The sequence below is a fragment of the Canis lupus genome, chromosome X (assembly GCF_003254725.2).
Source record: "Canis lupus dingo isolate Sandy chromosome X, ASM325472v2, whole genome shotgun sequence".
In the NCBI taxonomy this organism is placed as follows: domain Eukaryota; kingdom Metazoa; phylum Chordata; class Mammalia; order Carnivora; family Canidae; genus Canis; species Canis lupus.
Genome location: NC_064281.1, coordinates 75,005,569 through 75,025,349, shown reverse-complemented (window position 1 = coordinate 75,025,349; position 19,781 = coordinate 75,005,569). Strand labels below are relative to the sequence as shown.

At 40.8% G+C, this 19,781-nt stretch overlaps 1 protein-coding gene across 1 annotated transcript; it reads left to right on the top strand.

Moving 5' to 3' along the window:
• Nucleotides 1-575: 575 nt before the first annotated feature.
• On the top strand, nt 576-17,880 carry XKRX (XK related X-linked). Its single transcript, XM_025431722.3, has 3 exons — nt 576-921; nt 5,065-5,333; nt 12,406-17,880. The coding sequence occupies exons 1-3, from the start codon at nt 587-589 to the stop codon at nt 13,149-13,151; spliced, it is 1,350 nt and encodes a 449-aa protein (XP_025287507.1). The 5' UTR covers nt 576-586; the 3' UTR covers nt 13,152-17,880.
• The last annotated feature ends 1,901 nt before the right edge of the window (nt 17,881-19,781 follow it).

The following is a 19,781-nucleotide window of genomic DNA, read 5'->3' as shown; positions in this document are numbered from 1 at the left end:
TCGCAGCCACAGCCTAACGACAGCTAGGGGACCTAGGCACCGGAATGAGCCCCCGAAGGGACGCTCAGGCTCCACCCCCTCTTCTGCCCTAGTTCAGTTTTCGGCAGGGGTGAGAGGGCATCGTGGTCAGGACTCCTCGGAAGGTGCTGCTGAGTGTTGGTGCCCGGGTAGAGGGGCTAACCCCCTTCTTGCGGCGGGGGGGTGGGCATCCTGCGAAAGGGGAAGCGGCCAAGGAAACAGCTGTGTCCAACCTTTCTCGTGCCTGAAACTGGACTCCAGACCGAGCGCTAAAATGCTTGCTTTGGCCCTGTCCAGGTTTCACAGCACGTATATTGACGATTGGAATCCTGGGCCAATGAAGAGTCAAGTTCAAAGTGGTACTCCTGGGCTCCCCATCCCATACTCCAACAAGTGTAACTGGAAACTAGAAAGAGGGGGTCTCCTGCTCTAACTAGCAGATCTCCGTTCTGGAATTGTACTTGACAGCTGTCTTCACCAATACTTGGACTGCAGTGGCTATAGGGTTCTCTTGGGGGTGGGTGGGGGTTGCCCTGAAGACCAGACTCAAGCACTCAGAACCTCGACAATGGACCGAGTTTATGAAATTCCGGAGGAGCCTAACGTGGATCCAATTTCATCTCTGGAGGAAGATGTCATCCGTGGGGCCAACCCCCGATTTACCTTTCCATTTGGCATCCTCTTCTCCACCTTTTTGTACTGTGGGGAGGCTGCATCTGCCTTGTACATGGTTAGAGTCTATCGAAAGAATAGTGAAACCTACTGGATGACATACACCTTATCCTTCTTTATGTTTTCATCCATTATGGTCCAGTTGACCCTGATTTTTGTTCACAGAGATCTGGCCAAAGACAAGCCGCTTTCATTGTTTATGCATCTAATCCTCTTGGGACCTGTTATCAGGTGAGCAATTTTTAATTTCTACTTCACCCCCCCCCCCCACGGTTTGTGCAGAGAAAGATGAAGCTAATATTTACAAGACTGATAATGTGTCTCTAATCAATTCTCCCATTCCCTCCCACTCTTGGGCTTACTTGCCTACCATCCAAAAAAATCTTATCTTAAATATTTATTGCCACCAGAGTGAACATGTGGCATGTACTTGTGTTCTAAAACCATATATGGTACCATTGATATGCCTTCATTACTCAATGTTTGCTATTTGGATTCGAGTTGTGAAAATTGCTATAGGACCAGCTTATGTGGTGAACTTGTGTAAACAGGACATAACTTCAGAGTGTGTTATTTTGATCCTGTCTTTTGGACACTCTATTAATTGGATCTCACATTTGGTTTCTTTACACTGAGCTGCTTGGGCTGGTGGTGGTGCCATTTTCAAATTTTCCAGAGTTCTTTGACATCTGGAAAGTATTTTAAGCTATTTGTGGTCATTCAGTACCTCAATCCATCGTAGTTCATTTTCTTCTTTTGGTTCATCAGTCTCCTGTTTATCTCTTTGTATCTTTCTGCAATAAAGGTACAAGGTTAGAGGGGGCAAAGGAAGATAGTCCATCTCTCCATCTGGATGCTGTAGCACACTGTAATTAAATATCAGTTCTTTCCATTCAGATTGCCTTGAAAGGATGAGAATGTGCCTTATCTTAGGGAGACAGGCATCTGTGTCAGCGGTCTTATCTGGACACTGTGGGATTTTCAAGTTAGGGAGATGTTGCAAAACTTACAAAGTCAGGAGGAAGGAATGGACCAAGTTTGTCTTCATTGCAAGAGAGGCAGATGCACCTGCAGTCAGCTGAAGAATATGTGTCAGAGTGTTGATGTTGTAATTGCAATGGGGTAATATTTATTCCTTAGAGAAATAACCACAGTCTGAAACTGGTTATTTGAGGACAGAACTCCCCTGCCTTAAAATTTTTTAAATCAATAAGTGTTCAAACAAGGAGGGATTGAGTAGGCTCCATTGGAGAAAATATGGGATATCAGCAAAAACAGCCTGGAATTCCAGTGGCCTGGAGTCTAGTCCTCCCTCTGTCATTGACTAGTTGCTGGGCTTTGGTGAAATCTATGAAGATGTCTTGGGCCCTAGTTTCTTCATCTGTATGATAAGTGGGTTGGGCCAGCTCATGGGTCTCAACTCAAACGCAAACGCTTACAGCGGCCAGGCAGGTCTCATAAATGAGTGAAGCGGGCCAAGTATGAGAAAACCAGTAGCTTCATGTGTGATGATAAATGAAAATTAAGTCTCAGTGTTAGAGAAATGATGGAGAGTAGTGAACAGTGTGGTAAGCTAGAGTCTGCATGATTTGCCTAAAGGAGGCAACTACTCTACAGTTCCAGCCCATTGTGTCACTCTTGGAACTCAGACCCAGTATTGCCAGATTCCCCAACTTTTCAACAGAAGCTTCCAAGACAAGATTTGATATGATATATCATTTAAAATTTTGGCAACTTGACTAATTAAATAACACAACTTGGACCAAACAAACCACAGCTGTTGGTCAGATGTGACTCAGCTGTTGGTCAGATGTGACTCAGCTGGCCTATATGCAACATTTGGACCAAGTAATCTAAAAGTTCTTTCCAATTCTAAATCTTTGAAGTTAAGCTGTAAAAGAAAGACCTCAAAAAAAAAAAAAAAAAGAAAAAAGAAAAAAAAAAAAAGAAAGACCTCATCTTGAACTTGGAACCAAGAAATTTAGAAACATTAGTGTTCCTGGGTGGCTCAGTTGGTTAAGTGTCCAACTCATGATTTCAGCTCAGGTCAGAGTCCTGAGATGGAACCCGAGTGGGTTTCTGTGCTGGGTGTGGAGCCTGCTCAAGATTCTCCCTCTCTCACCCTTTCCCTCTTTACCCCTCCCCACTGAGTGCATGTGCATGCTTCTGCTCTGTCTCTGGAAAAAAACAAAAAACAAATTTAGAGATGGCATCAGAGGAACAAGGAAACCATTCTTCTCTCCTTTTTCAAAGGTGGTCTGTTGAGTTAACAGATCAAACACTCTCAAGATGCAAATTTCAGCATGTACTGCCCCAATCCAGAGTTTAGACTTCCTTTGCTTTGTGGCCTCTCGAGCCATCTTTGATTTGGACCCATCATATGGAATAATGAGAACTATATTTCATTTTTGTTGTTTAGCTTCCACTAGAAATGATTGGAAAGCATTTATAATAGCTAACCTGACAGCAGGGAAGAAATAATTAAAAGCTCATAAATTATATCCTTGATATGCTTATGTTCAAGGCAAATTACTTTTTAGAGAGGAAGGAACTTAATCAGTACTATTAGCTACATGAAGATGTTTGGAGGGCCTGGCTCCCTGATATGAGATACAAAGACACTTCCGAAAATGAAAATGTACCCTAACTTTTTTTTTAAGATTGATTTATTTATTTATTTATTCATTCATTCATTCATTCATTCATTCATTCATTCATGATAGACATAGAGAGAGAGAGAGGCAGAGACACAGGCAGAGGGAGAAGCAGGCTCCATGCCGGGAGCCCGACGCGGGACTCGATCCCAGGACTCCAGGATCACCCCTGGGCCAAAGGCAGGTGCTAAACCGCTGAGCCACCCAGGGATCCCCAAAATGTACCCTAACTTACTAAAGCTTATAACCAAGTCAAACACTCTTACTTAAATCACTAAATAGCCTTTAGAAGCATAAACAGAATTCTTCCTGCCACTACCTCCCCCAGTATTTTATTTAGCAATAGCGCTGATGGGCCCAGGTTAAAATCTAAAATATTTTGTTGGAAATGCACTTAGCTTTTTTCTTCTGTGTTCTCTCCTCCTTCCACCTTTTCCTCTCCCAGGTTTTAGAGTTTGAAACATCCACTTTCTAGGAGGAAGCTGCATGCTTTAGACTGGCACATATGCCCCACTCTCAAAGGGATCCTGTGGAGAATAGCAGGCAGCACATGTTCCAAACCTCAGAACCAAAGGCCTAGGAAGCATATAAATCTCTGAGCTTGTCTTTAGCCTATTTTTCCATTAAATTACATTGCCATTATTATTATCCTCTCCTCCCATCATTTCTCACCCTGTATTCTTCCTTTTTACTCTTTCATTTACTCAGAAAATATTTATCAAATACTCACCATATGATAAGGATGGTGGGCAAGATAAATACAACCCATACCCTCAGTCAGGAAAGATGGCTTAATTTTCACCACAACTGTTTTTACTTATTATAATAGTCCACAGTTTCCATTCATGTCAGGGTGAGTGGAGGAAGTGGTAACTCAGGTGTTCCAAAACAAGATGTTCTAGTTGCTTCTCTTCTATTCACCACATCAGAACTGCTTAAAGACTTCTGATTTATATGGGAGAGATGGGAAGGATACAGCAAGAAATGTGGTCTTATCACTATTTCAAGGTTGGTAAAGATGTTTTCCTCTTTGTAAAGAAAGAAGTTTAAAAGGCTGTTGGCCCCAAATAGGTCAAGAGGTCTCCAAAACAACTTTTAGAGAGATCTTTTGATATTCCCTAGGTATGTAGCACATTCAGTTCTGAGTTGTCAAGTCTTTAAGTACCTTTGTTATTGAATGGCATTACTGTATAGATGTGAGGTTTTTTCTAGATCCCGTCCAAGACTTTTTGGCAAGACAATTATAGTTGTGGGCTTTGTCCTGAAAAAAGCAGAACTCAAAAGCCCCAAGTATAGAGCTAAATGCTTTGCATACAGATTGCTTTACCTCAGGAACTTGAGGTGTTATGAAAACCAGGGCCTTTAAGAACCTTCATCATTTTCTCTCAACACATTATTTAATGTCTTTGTGTTCAAGGTGCTTTTCTACCATAGGCTTATTCTTAAGGAGACCAAGCAAATTCCTTAAATCCTCCAAGTAACACTATGAAATGGTGTTCTCAGGTCAGTAGATGACCGACCAAACAAAAAAGGATTTAGACTCAAGTAACTTATAGCAGACATAACTATCTCTTTGACTTACAAGAAATGAGTAGAATGGGAATTAAGGAATGGCAAAAAGTAGCACAAACTCCCTGAATTGTATTATTATCCCCCCCTTCCCCAACCTTCTTTCCCAGGACAGCTTTAGTTAAGTACCCATGATGCTTTATTTCTGCAGATGTTTGGAGGCCATGATTAAGTACCTCACACTGTGGAAGAAAGAGGGGCAGGAGGAGCCCTATGTCAGCCTCACCCGAAAGAAGATGCTAATAAATGGCGAGGAGGTGCTGATAGAATGGGAGGTGGGCCACTCCATCCGGACCCTGGCCATGCACCGCAATGCCTACAAGCGTATGTCACAGATCCAAGCCTTCCTGGGCTCAGTGCCCCAGCTGACCTATCAGCTCTATGTGACTCTGATCTCTGCAGAGGTCCCCCTGGGTAGAGGTGAGTGGGTCAGGAGGGGGGAGGGCTCCATTTAAATCAAAGGTCTTAGAAATCCAGACCTGAGCTGTCCAATACACTGGTCACCAGCTTCATGTGGCTATTTAAATTAAAATGAAACATGAAATAAAAAATTTACTTCTAGGGTCCCTGGGTGGCTCAGTCGGTTAAGTGTCTGCCTTCGGCTCAGGTCATGATCTCAGGGTCCTGCGATCAAGCTCAATGTTGGGCTCCCTGCTCACCAAGGAGCTTGCTTCTCCCTCTCCCTCTGCTGCTCCCCCCACCTTGTGCTCTATCTCTCGCAAATAAATAAAATCTTTAAAATATTTACTTCCTTAGTCATACAAGCCACATTTCAAGAGTTCAATAGCTGTGTGTGGTGAGTGGTTACTGTACTGGGCAGCATGGTATTACAGAACCTTTGGACAGTGCTGGTAGATAAAGAACTAGGGGAGCCAGACATCTTAGGCCTGCCACATTTCTTAACTGGGGTAAGCTATTTAAGACCAAAACTGCCACAGATGAGCCTTTCTGGGCCCAGAGAAGATGGTAATACCTTCAGTCAGTAGGACATTTTCCCTAGACCAGAGTGTTTAAATTATCCTGAGGACTTTCCATTTGTTTTGGTGTAAGGATGGTCATCTTTTAATAAGAGGTTCCCAAATATTACTGATCATGAGAAAACCTATTACTGGGTGAAAGCTCCTTTTTAAAAACTTACATCTCCTACTCAGACCTCACTCAGTCTGAGTGTGGGGAGGCCAGGAATCTGTATTTTTATTATTATTTTAAAATACCCCCAGTTGATTCTGATCAGCCACGTTTGGGAACCACTGGTTTAATCACTTCTCTCCAGGGGGGAGAAAGAAATAGGGTGAATAGGGAATGAATACCAATGAGAATGAGGTTTGGTCCCAATTCTGATCTTTTTTTTTTTTAAAGATTTATTTATTTATGACAGTCAGAGAGAGAGGCAGAGACACAGGAGGAGGGAGAAGCAGGCTCCATGCAGGGAGCCGGACGCGGGACTCGATCCTGGGACTCCAGGATCGCGCGCCCTGGGCCAAAGGCAGGCGCTAAACCGCTGAGCCACCCAGGGATCCCCCCAATTCTGATCTTCTGTGTGATTGTTGAGGGAAGTTACCCAAGAGGTCACAGTCTTAAGTTCCCACTTGTAAAAGACGGATCCTTGGATGAGTAAGACCTCTAAGAGAGGAGAAAATGTGAGTCATGTTTTCAAAGTCAAGATAAAGTACGGTTAATGAGTTTTAACAGCTCAAGATTAGCCTCATCTGCTTGGGCTGGAGCTGATACAGCTGTGGGTACACAGCTGCTTGCAAAGCCCCATGTTGCAAATGAATATAAGGAGGGAATTTGTGCCCTTTGCTCTTTTCCTCCGCTAAGAATTGTTCATGACATTCTGTTGGTCTTAAAGCTTTTTTACCTACCTAGAATTGACAGTGATGTGAAGAGAAAGGGAAATGTTGATGCTTTTCCTCCTGAGAATTTTGAAGGTCATCAAAGTATCTAATTAAAATATGTATACTTTACAAAAGTAATGCATGCACAAGCCATTTGGCCTACGAGGAATTGTATTCGTATCGAAAATTTCTGGAAAGATATATCAGAAACTATTTACCTCTGGGGAGTGAAGATGAGAAGTCTGTAGACTTTTGCCTTTTACCTTATACCCTTCTGTATGGTTCGAACTTTCTATGGTTTAAAATGTTTGTTATGATCATGTATTTCTATTTTTGGCCATTATTTTTTTAATTTTAAAAATCAGACATGGTTATGGCAAAGATTCAAAACCACACAGAATGTATATTAAATAGGAGATGTAATTTTACTCCCCAAAAGTAATCTCTATTAACTATTCAGTGTATATCCTTCCAGACTTTTTTGACTATGTAAACATACATACAATATATATTTATTATGTATTATGTATTTTTGTAAGAAAGGGCTGTATTAAACATTGTGTTCGGGCAGCCCGGGTGGCTCAGTGGTTTGGCGTCTGCCTTCAGCCCAGGGTGTGATCCTGGGGACCCGGGATCGAGTCCCGCATCGGGCTCCCTGCGTGGGGACTGCTTCTCCCTCTGCCTGTGTCTCTGCCTCTCTCTGTGTGTGTGTCTCTCATGAATAAATGAATAAAATCTTTAAAAAAAACATTGTATTCAACATGTCTTTTTCAAAAGTATGCCAATATATCTTTATTCAATGGTTATTTATATATGCATACTTCATAATAATAAATGATAAATATATAATATATATTTTCCTTATATGAACTGGACCATTCTTTCTTATTTCTCCAATCTTCTATTGGTAGGATTAAAATTTGTTTCTGATTTTCCCCTTCAAAAAAGTTTTTTCTAATTACAAACTATGCTCCAGTGAACATCTTTCTAAGTATCTGTGTACTAGAATGAGACTTTGTAGCTAAATTCTTAGCAATAGAAGTGCTGGGTGAAAGGATATGCATGTTTGGAATTTTATCAGTACTGCAAATAGCCCTCCCAAAAGGTTGTATGAATTTATATTCCTAAGGGTATGAATATCCTTTTTCTTTGTATATTAAGCTAAATATTATTTAGTTGTATAATTATAACTGATTACTTAAATAATTTGTTTTTAATTGTGAAGACAGCTGAACATCTTTTCATGTTTAGATATTTTGTTCTTTAAAGTGCTTATTTGTAGTGGGTTGTCTTTTATTAATTTGTAAGAGCTATTTTCTTCTGGTATTAATCCTTTCTCTGCTGTAGATAAGTGTGTATGTATACATTTGTATGTTTTGTATGTGTATACATTTTAAATGTGCATGAACACATGTGGAACATACCATATATAAGATACACAAGATAATTTTATCTTCTGGCTTTCTGAAGTATTAAATTTTTATGTGCTTAAGTTCTTTATTGCTTTTAGATCTTGTGAACTTCTTACAAAGGCCTTTCACAGCTCCTATCTGATAGGGCAGTTTAGGTTCATCTTCCAAATAGATGCATTTCCACAATCAGTTTGTCAATTCCCCTGCCAAAATACAAAACAAGGCAAAAGGGTAACAACAAAAAAAGAAAAAAAAAACCACTGAGATTGTGTATTGGTAATGCATTAAATTACTTAGGTTATTTCGGAGGGAATGTGTATCTTTGTAGGACCAATCAGCTTCATATTACAAGATGACATCTCTCTCCGTTTCTTTAAATATTTTTACATCATTTTATTGAAGTATAATTGACAAAAACCTCTACCTATTTAACATATCCAGCTTGATGGGTCTGGAGATAAGTCTACATCCATGAACTATCCCCATAATTTATGTCATAAATGTGCAAGGCCTGGAACAAGGAAACTATACAACTTTATTGAAGTACATAAATATTTCATGAAATGTACTTCAGTAAAGTCGTATAGTTTTCTTGCTAAAGGTCTTGCACATTTTTGTAAGGCTTATTTCTAGGTATTCTATTAGTTTTTATTTTATTTTTTAAAGAATTTATTTATTCATGAGAGACACAGGGGCAAAGACATAGGCAGAGGGAGAGGCAGGCTCCCTGTGGGGAACTTGATGTGGGGCTCGATCCCAGGACCCCAGGATCACAACCTGAGCCAAAGGCAGATGCTCAACCACTGAGCCACCCCGGCATCCCTGTTCTATTAGTTTTTAAATCACCTGACTTCCTAAGTGTCAGGGTAGTGTCTAAGTAGGAGGAATGCATGTACTACACTTTTGGAAATAGCGAATGATGATGATGATAGGAGCTAGCAGATAGCATTTGCTATGTTCTGAACATTTCTCTAAGTCCCTTGCATGTAATTATTTCACTTAATCTTTACAAGAACCCTGTGATGTAATTATTATCCCCTTTTTAGCAAATGAGGAAATAGAGGCACTGAGAAGTAATAGATGGCAAGATTGGATTGGAATCCAAGAGGTCTGCCTGCAGAGCCCATGTTTCTAACTATATCACCATACAAAGGATGTAAGGGAAACCTTTTCCAAGGCCTTGTTTTTAGTTCTTTGGCAATTTCTCCTATTAAAAACTTCCTGAGAGTACCATCTCAAAGTCTTGTAAGTGATTTTCTGGGTTAGGTTTCTTCATTTTCATCCACTCTTCTTTCTCCTTGCTACCTCTTTTCTAATCGCTTTTTCTCTTGGAGACCATCTGGATCAGTCTAGATGAGCAAATTCACTAACAGCATTATGATCTCTTATGACATGAATCTATTTGTAGGGAGACAGATGGAAGGTGTTTTTACATTTATTGCATCAGGCTTTCTTTTATTACACTACTATCAATAAATAAGTTCTTTTTTTTAAAGGAAATTTTTTTTAAGATTTTATTTATTTATTCATGAGAGACACACAGAGAGAGAGAGAGAGGCAGAGACACAGGCAGAGGGAGAAGCAGGCTCCATGCAAGGAACCCGATGTGGGACTTGATCCTGGATCTCCAGGATCACACCCCAGGCTGCAGGCGGCGCTAAACTGCTGCGCCACCAGGGCTGCCCAATAAATAAGTTCTAATTCAAGGGAAAGCATCACCACATGTGGCTAAATGTATATACCCTCTGATGTTCCCAACTACAAGCGTCAGCACTTAAGGATGGGACTAACAGTGGTTTATAAAGCTAAGAGTGTATCAAATCATTAAGTTGTACACCTTAAACTAATACAACATTATACATCAATTATATCTCAATAAACATGGAAAAATAATAAATAAACATCAGGCTAAGAGTAAACAGTTCAAGAGAGTCTCTCATTCCAGTCTTTGAGATTCCAAGACTCTACTTAGAGCTGAAAAGGATCTTGGAAGCAAAGCTGTGCTGCTTTTTGGGTTTCCATGGGGAAGTCTTCACTTTCCTTGCAGATTAAGTTGACATCTCTATGGCTCCAGTTCCCTGGAGCTAGTATTTTTATGGGAACACAAAGTTCCAGCTTTTTTTTTTTTTGGATGATTTACCCCTTAGGCCTCTCTCACTTTTTTAGTAATTGGTATTCTTTGATACAAAGGAATAAAAGGAAAGGGACACTGTGTGATCTATAGTTGAGATTCAATGTAGCAAGTTATAGAGCACACTGACCCTCCAGGGACCAAACTCTATACAGTGGTATGGATGTTATGGGCTATGAAGTAGGGTGTAAAATTTTTGTAAATTAATATTAATTTGTTTTATTATTTCTTAAAACTTTATTTGTATTTATTTATTCATGAGAGACACAGAGGCAGAGACGTAGGCAAAGGGAGAAGCAGGCTCCCTGTAGGGATCCTGATGTGGGACTCGATCCCAGTACCCTGGGATCACAACCTGAGCCAAGGGCAGATGTTCAATCATTGAGCCACCCAGGTACCCCTAAACATTTTTTTTAAACAACTCTGGTAGAAGTTTGGAGATTCCTAAAATATACCAAAGCAGCTGGGTGATAAATTGATATTGCGATGATTAATGCAAGCAATTCTAGAGATCTCAGTGAATTGGGGAATTAAAGCACATAGATATTCAGTGACTTTCACACAGCTTTCACAGAGCTGAACTGAGGGCTTTTAATTGTAGATATTTTATGCTGCCTCTGTAAACTCAGAATTCCTCATTAATTCCACAAACATTTATGGATCACCTATTATATTCCAGGCAGTGTGTTTGGCTCTGGGGATACAGCAGTGAACAAAATAGACATGGTCCTTTCTGCCTTCATGGAATTTTCAGTATACATTCTGACACATTCCTGACATACATACAAGATTAATTTCTTAAAGAAGATACATGTCAAAGAAGGGACTTTTTAAAGATTTTATTTATTTATTTATGAAAGACACACACAGAGAGAGAGAGGTAGAGACACAGGCAGAGGGAGAAGCAGGCTCCCTGCAGGAAGCCCGATGTGGGACTCAATCCCAGCACTCCAGGATCACGACCTGAGCCGAAGGCTGACGCTCAAGCACTGAGCCACCCAGGTGTCCCAAAAGAAGGGATTTCTTTATCTATCTATCTATCTATCTATCTATCTATCTATCTATCTATCTATCATCATCTATCTATTTTATTGGTGTTCAATTTGCCAACATATAGAATAACACCCAGTGCTCATCCCATCAAGTGCCCCCCCTCAGTGCCCGTCACCCAGTCACCCCCACCCCCCGCCCACCTCCCTTTCTACCACCCCTTGTTCGTTTCCCAGAGTTAGGAGTCTCTCATGTTCTATCTCCCTCTCTGATATTTCCCACTCATTTTTTCTCCTTTCCCCTTTATTCCCTTTCACTATTTTTTATATTCCCCAAATGAATGAGACCATATAATGTTTGTCAAGAAGGACTTCTGTAACCAAAGGCGTTACCTATGAATTTCCTAGGACTGGATTTTTTCAGAATTCCTTCTGCCTCCTTCATTGTTTGCTCAGAAGCCTATTTCATCAAGTGGGTGCTGCCTTATCTCTTTATATGTGTTCTTTCTGTGTTAGTGACCTCTCAACATTAGTTCTGAGATCCACTCTTCTTAAAATAGTGGAAAGGAATAAAGGGGAAAGGAGAGAAAAATGAGTGGGAAATATTGGTGAGGGTGACAGAACATGAGAGACACCTAACTCTGGGAAACGAACAAGGGGTAGTGGAAAGGAAGGTGGGCGGGGGGTTGGGGTGACTGGGTGATGGGCACTGAGGGGGGCACCTGATGGGATGAGCACTGGGTGTTAGGCTATATGTTGGCAAATTGAACTCCAATAAAAAATATACAAAAAAGGTTCATTTTGGATGTTTATATGATTATTAAAGTTAAAATGTGTGTTAATTGTGGGAAATTTAGAAAACAGAAACATAGAAAATAAGCTTTAAAAAAAAACTGGTATAATCCCTATCACAAATATATATATATTTTTAGTTTATCTAATTCCATTTTTTTCTGTGCATGCTGTTTTCTGTGCTAACACAGCTGTGTTCATACATGAATTTTCTCTTCACTGGGCCCCGCAGGTCTCACCTATCATCTCTCTGGACCTCTGGGTCAGAGTTCAAGCTTTGCTAACATAGTCTGATTATCTGTTTTTTTTCTGTTATTTTTTTTCTTACAGCTGTGCTAATGGTCTTTTCCCTGATATCTGTCACCTATGGGGCTACCCTCTGCAATATGTTGGCTATCCAGATCAAGTATGATGAATACAAGATTCGCCTTGGGCCGTTAGAAGTCCTCTGCATCACCATCTGGCGGACATTGGAGATCACTTCCCGCCTAGTGATTCTGGTGCTCTTCTCAGCCACCTTGAAATTGAAAGCTGTGCCCTTCTTATTGCTCAACTTCCTGATCATCCTCTTTGAGCCCTGGGTTAAGTTCTGGAGGAGTGGTGCCCAGATGCCTAATAACATTGAGAAAAATTTCAGCCGGGTCGGCACCCTGGTGGTGCTGATTTCCATTACTGTCCTCTATGCAGGCATCAACTTCTCTTGCTGGTCAGCTTTGCAGTTGAAATTGGCAGACAGGGACCTTGTTGACAAAGGTCAGAACTGGGGACATATGGGCCTGCACTATAGCTTAAGATTGGTAGAGAATGTGATCATGGTTTTGGTTTTCAAGTTCTGTGGAGTGAAAGTGTTATTGAATTACTGTCATTCCTTGATTGCTTTGCAGCTAATCATTGCTTACCTGATTTCCATTGGCTTCATGCTCCTTTTCTTCCAGTACTTGCACCCATTGCGCTCACTCTTTACCCACAACGTAGTGGACTACCTCCATTGTGTCTGCTGCCACCAGCACCCTCGGGGCAGGATTGAGAACTCAGAGCCATCCTGTGATGCTGAAGCAAGGCCAAGCATTGTCTGATTCTATCTTCTGGGTATTTGGGGATAGGTTGGGGTTTGCCAAGAGCAACTTTGAAATTGAAGGAGAGGATGAGGCTCTTAGGTGAGTACTCACTAGGATATTTTCTTGAATTTTCTGGTAAGCCTATAAGAAGAAAGAACAGCTCCCAAATAGGTTTTATGTCCTTAAGATTGGTCTGTTTGGAAAAGGGGGTAGCTACTGTATACCAAGAAGGATCAGAGATATGGTGAACACCCCCTCCCACCCAGGGAAGCTGTGGCTGCCCGAGGGGATAATTTACCTCCAAGCACCTTAAGCTCTCTGGGTGTGATCTTGTAGCTCTGCTCATTTGCTTGAGGCATTACTGAGTTTTCCTAGGGCTGAGATGAAGGCCCAGAATTCCACCAGAACATATCTGGACTGATTAGAGAGTATGACAACTTGCTAGTTATGGGTACCTCCCAGGAACCTGGCTGGTTAATGTGGAATTGTAACTGTAAGCATGGCTGGTTGTTTTTTGTTTTTGTTTTTGTTTTTTTGTTTTGTTTTTTTTAATTCCAATGAGAAACTCTGGTTTAAGAAGAAAACCCCCACTATTAAAAGAGCTGCTCCCCAAACAAGTTAGCTTTCCATTAGGGTTTTACTAGTGATCTTTCATCAAAGACCTCTCTTTTCAAGCAGCCCTTCATAGGCACACTCTGAGGAGGGAGTGCTGACTAGGATTCCTTCAGGGCATAAGCCAGAATGACTCTTTCTCAGGGACCTGCATGGGCACCAGCTTGTGGAATGGAGTGGTTGAGGAAAATCTCTCACTTCATGCCTCATTATCAGGAATTCCCTCCAACCTGGTTTTTCTGTGCTCTTGGCATTTGACTACTTGATATAGATTGCAGAGAGGCTGAACTGTAATTAAAAATGTTTTTAATGTAAGGAAGAAATGAAGATTGCTTTGCATCTCCTACTATTCTGAGTATTTTGCTGGGGTTTTTTTTAGGGGATGGAGAAGGTAATAATAGCTGGAATATTACCTTCATGCTGTTTGGGGTTTAGATGGCAGCTACTACTACTACTACTACTACTACTACTACTACTAGGGAAACGAGATTACATTAACTCATCATTGGTACTGGTTTTTGCCTACAGGATTTTATTTTGCAATAAGGAATGTTTATCAACCTTCTGCTCATTCTCATACCCCCAGTGGATGAATACATATCTCCTTTTTTCATGTATCTCATATCAGTTGGGTATTTTGATGGGAATGTCAGCTAGATGCCTCTAAGGTAACCAAGAAATTGAGGTTAGGAGGGCCACTGCCACCTGGGACCCAGTATCTCAGTATTTGAGAATTCCTAGTAGCATGTACCAACTGTTGCTACTGCAAGGTTTTGAGAAATTGTGAACAATCTGACCTAAAGCTTCTCATTCCCATGTGATGCCCACCTAAAGATCACATTACTCTTGAGATCACATTAAGAATTTTAGCCATTTCCCTTCCTCTTATCCAGTGTCATGACTTTATGGTAGAGGTATTCCCTCTTTTTAAGTAGCGGGGCTCTTAGCCAGAATGGTCCTATTTCCTGGTATGTCTAGTGTGGGTTTTCCCATCTTCAACCGCTGTTTGGGGCTAAAAGGATTGGATAATTGATTTGGGGAAGAGTAAAGTGACTCGCTTTGGAGCAGTGAATATTTTCTTTTCCAGTCCAACTCCCTCATTTTATCTTTGATGATGAGACTTAGGTTGATGTCATAAAAAGCTCATACTCTTGTCTTCTGACTATGTAATTTAAGGTGAATTTGAATGAATCTATTAGGCCTCCAGAAGAACACACTGTCTCTTGGAATTCAAGCAATAATTTCTCCCTAGTGGTTAATATGCCCTTCTATTAAAATCAGAAGCAGCGTGGAACTGTAATTTAGTCCGTAAAAGGCATGTGAATCAGCTTACTTAAGGTACAGGTGTGATGAGAACACAGTGACACACACCAAGCCAAGCAGGCCAATTAGAGCTAGAGTGGAGATACACAGGGCAGAAACCATGTGCCTTGGCACTAGACCGGGTGTATTTTTCCCCCCACATAGCCTCCCCAGCCTCCATGACTTAATATCTCTGGAATGCAAGGAGTTCAGGGTGAGGGGTATGGAGCACCTTGGGACCTGAAAAACCTGCTGCCCTTTCCTTAGGAGAAGAGAGTCTAGCCATACCTTATGCAAATGAACTCTCAAAACCTCCTCTAGGTGGTGGCCTTCCTGTTGCACAGCAGTATTCTAGATACACAGGAAAAGGAGAAATTTCAAAATACGATGGTAGGGCAAGGGAAGTGCTCCTATCTGCATACACCTCTTTAACTGCTCTCTTTTTTGCACTTTGAAATCTTAAAGCGACACAGGGTACTTGTGTAGGGGCAAGTCTTAGTGGGAGAGGAGGCAGAGATGGGGCCAGCAAATGGGTCTTGGAAATGGAAGGCAGAACCATGAAGTTTGGGGGAAAGAGAGGCTGATGTAGCAACAGCTTTTTTTCATATTATTGGAAATTCGGTAGGCTAAGTATGGGCAAATGGACCTGTTAAGGAAATGTATTAAATAAACTAATAGTTGTCAGTTTCATTTGTTCCACAAATACTTTGAAGGCTATGGGGCATAGAACTGTGAGGCACTGTAGGAGAATTAAATAATATCTAATATTTATAAGCATTTACTGTATATCTGGCATGGGTGCTTTATATGCACTATTTCTTTCATTCAGTCCTCAAAACAACCCTCATGAGGTTGGTACTATTAATCCTTCATTTTACAGATGAAGATTCTAAGGCCTAGAAAAGGGAAGTGACCTGCCCAAAGCCACAGGTCATATCAGAGCCAGGATTCAGTTTTAGGCACTCAGGCTCCAGAGCTTCCACTCTTAATCATGACACAAGCCTCTAAATCCTCTTAGGTCCTTTGTGGAATTATTTTAATATGTTAGCGGTTCCAGGAATATTTTCTGGGCTATCGTTGGGTTCATCTCAAGCATTCTTACAAACACTCGTAATCAAGAGGCATCACTCAACTTACCCTAGAGGAAAAAGGTCAAGTCCTAAAAGGCCTGGAATGAAATTGAGTATGTGTTCACATGTATTTATATGTACTTATATTTATGTTTACATGTAGTTATATACAGGGAGTGGGAGAGTAGGGTGAGGGATAGTGGTAGATGGACCCATTTCCTTTCTAATTTCAGGATTTTGTTTCCTGTGTGTTCTTAAACCTTCTAGACCCTGTTGTGGTAATAAAACTGGAGGGAGCAATTCGTACTTAGGTTTGTAGGACTCTCCTCACCCCCACCACCTCAAACAACCAATCACAGCAGGGGAGTGCTGAAGCCTACTCTCTTATACTTCCTCTTAGCAACATTGTCCTTACACCTCCTGAGAAGCTAACTCCTAGTTCTTTTTTTTTTTTTTTTTTTTTTTTTTTTTTTTTTTTTGCTAACTCCTAGTTCTGAAGCAGGCCAGGGGATATGAATGTTGAAGAATAATGCCCCTCCCTCAGCTGTCACAGTCCTGAGAGCCTAAGTCAACATTCAGTGCTCTCTCAGCTAGCCTGCTCCCGCCTACACCTCACAAGGTCATGTTCATCAGCTTTCAGAGTTGATTGCTACTTCCAGGGTAAAGGTGGTGTGAGCAGCTGAAGGGTAGAACATCCCACCAGGACATTCCATCTAAACCCGTGGAGTTCTGGGATGCCTGGCTGGCTCAGTCCATGGAGTGTTGCAATTCTTGATCTCAGGGATGTAAATTTGAGCCCCACATTTGGTGTAGAGATTATTTAAAAATAAAATCTTAAAAAAAACCCCACAAAACCTGTGGAGTTCTGTTTCTGAAAAGCCGTATGCATAAAAGCAGATGCCTTGGGGCCCTCCAAAAGATTTACCTACCCAAGAGTGGGAATCCTCATTCTTTGAAACTTTTGCTATTAGCCTTTATTACTGTCTTAAGGGGGGCTACACATGTCCATAATCTTATGCCTTTTCTCTTGGAGGGTTAGCACCATTAGTCATACACTTTAGTCACAGACTTTAGAACCTCTGGTGTGCTCAGTGAAAGTATGATATGAATCTTGACAATAAAGCATGTGAAACTTTCCCATGTGAAACTGGGAAGTAGCAAGGCTGACCTGTGTGAGCTAAGGGAACTAAATGTGAAAACAATACACTTTCATGTATGGAGATAATAACATCTGAAGAGCACGGTATTATATTCAAGGCACATTGACACATATTAGCTCTGTTACCATTGTATCATTCATTTTGGGGACAAGCCCTCTGAGTTGTACATGTGAATTTGCATTGTTCTAACCTTTAATTTATTAAAACAGTTATTAAACTCATTTTGTGCCAAGGAAAAGCTAAATGGATATTTCAGAGTGCTCTATAGATGCTGAAAGACTCAAATGTGAATCCCAGATATTGAATTTAAGTGATATTGGAGATAAATAGACACTGGTTCTCATTACTGGCATGAGAGTGCAATATTGGTGCAAATTTTTGGAAGGCAATCTGTCAATATATGTCAAAATTAATCAGGCATACTTTCTGCCTCCAAATTTTAACCTCTAGGAATTTTTCCTATGGCAACCTGGCCACACTTGTGCAAAGAGATATGTACAGGAATGTTCATTACAGCACTGTTTGTAACAGTGAAAAATTGGTAACAACTTAAATTTCCATCTGTAAGAAAATGATTAAATTCTGTCAATTCTATAATTGGAATACTGTCCAGCCATTAAAAAGATGTATGCACCACTATGTTTATTATAGCATTATTTACAATAGCCAAGATATGGAAGCAACCTAAGTATCCAACAATAGATGAATGGATAAGATAGGTGTGTGTGTGTGTGTGTGTGTGTGTGTGTGTTGTGTGTCTGTATAAGATGGAATATGCAGCCATAAAAAGGATGAGATTGTGTCATTTGAGACAACATGGATGGGCCTAGAGGGTGTTATGCTAAGTGAAATAAATTACACTAAGAAAAACAAATACCATATGATTTCACTCATAAGTGGAACCTAAAAATGCAGAAACAAAATGCAAAATTAAACCCATAAATACAGAGAACAAACTGATGGTTGCCAGAAGGGAAGGGAGTAGAGGATTGGGCCAAATGGGTGAAGGGGAGAGGGAGACACAGGCTTCCAGTTATGGAATGAAGAAGTCGTGGAAATAAGAGGCACAGCATAGGAAATAAATCAGTAATATTGTAGTAATGAGGTATGGTGTTAGATGGTAGCTATTCTTGTGAACAAAGCATAATATGTAAACTTGTCAAATCACTAAGTTGTATACCTGAAACTAATGTAGCTTTTTTGTCTACTAAAAAAAATGGGGTAGATGTATACAGTATGAAAAAAAGCAAGTTGAAAACACAATGTATAGGCCAAGATTATGAAGAATTATTCAAAACTTGGAAACCGGGAAGAATAGATACAGGAAGAATAGTGCCCCCTCCAAGATCTCCACATCCTAATCCTCAGAATTTGTGAATACATTATGTTATCGGTAAGGGGGAATTAAGTGGGGGATTGAGGTTGCTAACCAGCTGTCCTGGAAATGGAGAGATTACCCTGAATTATGTGGGTGTGCTGGATGTAATCATAAAGGTCCTCATAAGAGAGGAGGTGAGGTGAAGACGGAAACAAAGATGTTGAAGATGTGACGCTGTTGGCTTTAAAGATAGAGGAAGAGGCCATAAACAGAAATGCACCCCTAGAAGCTATAAAACACAAGAAGACATTCTCTCATAGAGTGTCCAGAAGGAGCAGGTCCCCGCCAACACCTTAATTTCAGCCCAGTGAAAGTGATTGTGGACTTCTGACGTCCAGAGCTGTAAGAAGATAAGTGTGTGTGTGTGGTGTTTAAGCTATAACAGCTTGTGATGATTTATTATATTAGCACTAGGAAACTAATACAAAAGGAAAAGATGATTACTTGCTGCTTTATTATTTTTTTAAAGATTTTATTTATTTATTCATGAGAGGCACACAGAGAGAGGCAGAGACACAGGCAGAGGGAGAAGCAGGCTCCATGTGGGGAGCCTGATGCAGGACTCGATCCCAGGATCTGGAGCTGAGCCTAAGGCAGACGCTCAACCGCTGAGCCACCCAGGTGCCCCTACTTGCTGCTTTACTGTCACATTAAGAGCATTTTCTAACGGGCCCAAGAGTCATCTGACTCTACGCCCGGAGAATTGTAATTTAGCACAAGTGATAAGGGTTCGGTCATTTTACAAATCTGTAAAACTGACAAAATGCAACAATATTTTCTATCCACCTAAAGAAGGCAGCATGATTTTGGTTGTTAGTACCCCGTAGGACATTAATCAGCTTTAATTCTACCTTAGCAATATGATTTTAGCATTTCTTTGTTTTTTTAACTGACTATAAAATACTAGTTCTCGGGACACCTGGGTGGCTCAGCGGTTTGGCGCCTGCCTTCAGCCCAGGGCGTGATCCTGGAGTCCTAGGATCGAGTCCCACGTCGGCTCCCTGCATGGAGCCTGCTTCTCCCTCTGCCTGTGTCTCTGCCTCTCTCTGTGTGTCTCTCATGAATAAATAAATAAAGTCTTTAAAAAATAAAATAAAATACTAGTTCTCATATCCTCTTTCGAGTT